This window comes from Diachasma alloeum, unplaced genomic scaffold, assembly GCF_001412515.2.
Source record: "Diachasma alloeum isolate Michigan unplaced genomic scaffold, Dall2.0 Dall_scaffold_00356, whole genome shotgun sequence".
Classification (NCBI taxonomy): domain Eukaryota; kingdom Metazoa; phylum Arthropoda; class Insecta; order Hymenoptera; family Braconidae; genus Diachasma; species Diachasma alloeum.
The window spans coordinates 206,523-211,251 of NW_021680495.1; the positions used below are offsets into that span (position 1 = coordinate 206,523).

The window sequence follows — 4,729 nt, forward strand, 5'->3', positions numbered from 1 at the left end:
AACAACGTCGATTCAATATATATATGTGATTGAGAGGATTTATCAATGCGGAATAAAGCAGACTGTATATTTCACCGATTAGAGAGAGAAGATGTGGCTCCAAGAGTGTGTGAACACCTGAAATTATTTTTTGTTGAAGGAATAGATGAATGACACATTATTAATTTAAAAAAAATGCACTTTATCAAATTTGAAATTTCAGATTATATTTTTTAAAAGATGAAAATTGGAAGATACAGAATTAATCGATGATGATGAGGAACAACAATATTTTACATAATTTAATTTGTGGAATGTCAGTTTTCAGTCAAAAAAATTTCATTGAAATCACTTTCTTTGGTTTTGAGATTTTGGTAATTGTCTTCGACCCACTTTTTCAAACGATACACATTGGCCAAAGCACAGTGGATTTTCTGATCACGTGTGTTGATGTTCTGATGGATTTTCCGATGAGAACAGTCTTTGATATTGTAGTTGCCAATGTTTGGACAATTGTAATCATCCAAATTTATGAGTACATGTGACTTTCCCACCAGTTTCTCCAAGTCTGTGATTTTCTCTAACCCTTTCACATAAATTTTTGTTTGTTTCTTCAAGAAACTGTCAAAAACTTTCCCAATATCATTGTAATCACATTCACCAGTATTCCACAATAATCCATGATGATTACGAGTCAGCCATCTGTTGGTTATTACATCCTGCGTCTCCAGATCACTCCAGGCACATAGTGGTTGGAAAACAATGTGGATATGAAGCGAACTCTCATCAACTGGTGACTGAACTGACACTACACCCAACTCTTTCAAAACAAAATGTCCTCCTCTGCGGAATCCTTGAAAATCAATAATTAATTCCATGATAATATTCACTCGAAGATTAAGGAATGTCTATTGCCAATTTGTTCTCTGACAGGCAACAGAGGGAGAAGGACCCCCTCTTATACACTCCATGCAGTGTCATTGGTTATCCCCCTCACCTTCATCTGATTTTCAACTTTTTATGTCTCGCCATCAAAAATAAAGTTGAAAGAGACCTCATCCGAAGAGGTATCACTGCTATCAACGTTGAATACGCTCACCACATGGTCATCTTCTACCCCATCTTCCCCCTCATCGTCCCTCATTGGACTCACATAAACCTCTGGCACCCTCGCTCCATCTGCTTGCTCCATCGCTCTCATCTCCTCCAACGTTTCTATATCTGCACTGCTTCCTACCTCATTGCATGAGTCACATTCAGGGGAAGTTTTACCCTCACATGAGCTGCAATCAGGAGATGTTCCCTCATCTGCCATAGGTCCCTGGACGAAGACATACACATCGTCTTTTTTAACTAGAATAGTACGCACACCAACAAACGATAGATAAACATCGGTGATGCCATCCATTTCCTCAATAGCCCTCATGATGTGTGTCAACAACATTGGCATGGGCAATTGCATGAACCATTTGAAGGGTATGAGGACATTCTCTAGGATACGATGATAGGCCTCATCCATATTCCATGTTGCAACATCCTCAAAGGATGTATACGATTTCTCACATATCTCAAAATCTATATGATGCGACATTTTGTCTATTGAACACGTAAATTGATAACTTTCACAAATAACTTTTTCAAATGAATGTAAAAATCCTGTTTCTTCTGTTCAAACTGAGTGAATAATAATTACGATGTGGTACTATCGAAATTCAATGGTGAACTGACGATGTTTACGAGAGTTTATACAAGCTGATCTCATATGAGGAGAGGGAGGATGGGGTTTCAAAGAATCCAAGTATACCGAATGTGGTGCTGTAATTTTGTATATATTATCAACGTCGATACTGGCATAGAGGGCACTCTGCTATTGGTGGAGGCGTTGGACTGAGTGGTATTGTACCCAATGAAGACCAATGCGTGCGACAATAGCGTAAACCAGCGATGCTTGGATCTCTCTTCATCATCTCTGGCAATTTCTCCCAAGCTGCATCAACAGTGTCCTTGGCAACGGTTGCAATGAAGTGTTTGGGGAGATAAGAAATTTCCTGGCTTGTCAACGAATTCAAATGTTGATTTTCACAAAACTTTTTCAAAGATTTTTCTAGAGACCCAGCTTCATATCTAGCGTACCATTTTTTTAAGCGCACCACATTATCCACCGCACAATAGTAGTGGACAGGACTTCCATCATAAAGGCTATGATGATATGTACACTTTTTTTCCTCCTTCAGGTAATTCAGAACTGGACAACCAAGATCGTTCAAATCGTCAACTGGTATATCTCTCTTGAGGATCCGATCCACCCACTTCTTCTTCTCAGCACCTTGGACGTAGATGTGTGGGACATACTCCACCATACGATTGACAAAATCACTTAATCCCTGGTACTCAATATCGCCGGGAGTTTCCCAGTGCAGCCCGTGATGATGACGTGACAACCACTGATTTGTTTCCTTATATTTAGGTAGCAAATCATCCCATTTGCGAGGTGGGTCCACCAGAGCCCAGTCATGGAGAAAATTTCCATGTTCATTAACTTCCAATGCAGATATTGCGAATTCTTTCACAATGAACTGATTTCCAATATCTTTAAAACCCTCAATATCAATAACTACCGCCATAGTGCTGTTGTTCAGATGCGAAACTGACTGAGATCACCCCTCTATCTTCATGTCTTTATGCGTTGTCATTTAGCATCATGGCGGATCGGTTGAAATTAGCCCTCTCCACACGTTTCTGCTGGAGGGGTAGATGAAGCGTTGTCTCGAGACAGTCACGTTTTTACAATATTAATTTAATAATTTTTGTTATTGTCTGGTCAACTCGCAATGATGAAGTCTGTCAGACGGAATTCGAAGAAAAAAAAACTTTTTAAACATCACAGAGGGTGAATACCTCTCTTGCGAGCGCAAACCGTTGTCGATTTTTCCGCGAAGAATTTTTCAGTTGACTTTCTTAGAAATATAATGATGCAATCGGCGGCACCCCTGTGGAATGATCTCAGAGGGCGCAAGCTACACCCCAACATGAAAGAGTCACGTTTTCATAATATTAATTCAATATCCGTTATGGTGGAATGATTACATTCCATAGTGTGTCTGGTTAGCATTTCTACTGGTCCATGGTACGATGACCGTTGGACAAAATGACGGTTAAACAAAATGGCGGTTGTGGTGGGCGTATGCCAAAAGCGATCTCTGACGTATGAGATCTGGTGGCTTTATAAGCAGCCCCCCAGACCCACTGTTCGGTACATTCCGATTCAACGAGCTAAGGTGCATAGTGCTCTCCTTTTGTGTGATGTCTGATCACGAAATAATTTCAACTTTAGAAATCGTTACAGTTCGTCAATTCATTCAAAATATGAAATTCACCGAGAGATTTAAGAGAAATGTGGAGAACGAGACCATCGAATCAATTCTCTCTGCAGAGTCAGATGACTCTGACAACGAGAGCTCCACTGATGGTGAGTTGGTAGTTGGGCTGATAGACCTTTCCGGAACATCTTCGTCTGAAGTGAATAGTGAGACAGGTGATACAACTACTTGGGATTCAGTTTTCAATGAAATACTTGTTCCACAATCATCTGGAAGTGGTGGTGGGACAGCGGCTTCGGACACATCTGAGTCACCAATGGAGCCTGACTCAACAATTGATATGGAAGAAGTGCACGATCCAATGGTCATTCCGGAGGATCCACAGAATACCGCTGAGGTGGCTATCACGATCCCCGAGTCACCTGAGAGCCTTGAGTCAGTAGAGGGAGGTTTGGATGTACCTCCCGAGGTAGCAGAGCAGGATGATTCAGCTGTTCCTATGATTCACGATCCAATAGAGGAGAGTCCAATCATGTCTGGTGTTTCAGACTCTCCAGAGAGCCCAGAGCCAGCTGAGAGAGGACCAACTCTGCCTATTATTCCAGACTCACCGGAGAGCCCGGAGCCAGCAGAGAAAGGCCCAGCAGTGCCTACTATCCCGGACTCGTCAGAGAGTCCAGAGCCAGCAGAGAAGGGTTCACTTGATATCTCAAACCCTCCAGAGGTTGACACGCTGGAGAAAAACTCACCCATCATTCCAGAGAGCTCTGAGTCAGTGGAAAAAGACTCACCTGTCATCCCAGAGATACTCGAGAACTCAGAATCTGGAGAAACATCAGAGACTCTTGCACCGGGAGTGGAACCAGTTGTGATTCCAGAGGATCCTGGGACTGCACAACCAGGCTCAGCTCCAAAGTGCACTACAGGATCGGATGATGACTCAGACGATGATGATGAACTGGTGAAAATTTTCGTGCCTAAAGAATGGGGTGAGGAGCTGTCTGAGAAGGCATTGAAGAAAAAGCTGAGAGGAGTTATCAACAGACATTTCAAAGTTGGTGGCACTTTCGTCACGATTGGTGATGTACGAGCTAAATTATGGTTTTGTCCTCACGGCCACGTCTACTTTCGTCCAATGAGCCATTTCAAGTTTCCTGAGAGATTGCCTGCCAACATCGAAATTCGTCACAAGGTAAATTTCTGATAATCATCACCAAAATCAATGGACTCAATGAAGAAAATGTATTAATAAATTGTTTTTCTCATTTATCTGTTCCAGTTGTAAACGATTCTGACATTCCAAGAGGGGAAAAAAAAACTGCTTTTGCTGTATGACGAGATGATGGGACAATTGCTTATGCTACGAGAAAACATTTTTTTATGATGTTTAATTATTTTTCCATAATAATAATTCCACATTACGAGTATAA

General features: G+C 41.5%; 2 protein-coding genes across 2 annotated transcripts in view; one reads left to right on the plus strand and one right to left on the minus strand.

Moving 5' to 3' along the window:
* LOC107041133 (ester hydrolase C11orf54 homolog) overlaps window positions 1–4,729 on the minus strand; it is a gene marked incomplete at its 5' end in the record, with an annotated part of 180,773 nt that overhangs the window by 133,609 nt on the left and 42,435 nt on the right.
* On the plus strand, window positions 3,311–4,637 carry LOC107041132 (histone-lysine N-methyltransferase SETD1B-like). Its single transcript, XM_015261536.1, has 2 exons — window positions 3,311–4,491; window positions 4,579–4,637. Exons 1-2 carry the CDS (start codon window positions 3,346–3,348, stop codon window positions 4,582–4,584), a joined length of 1,152 nt encoding a protein of 383 aa, XP_015117022.1. The 5' UTR covers window positions 3,311–3,345; the 3' UTR covers window positions 4,585–4,637.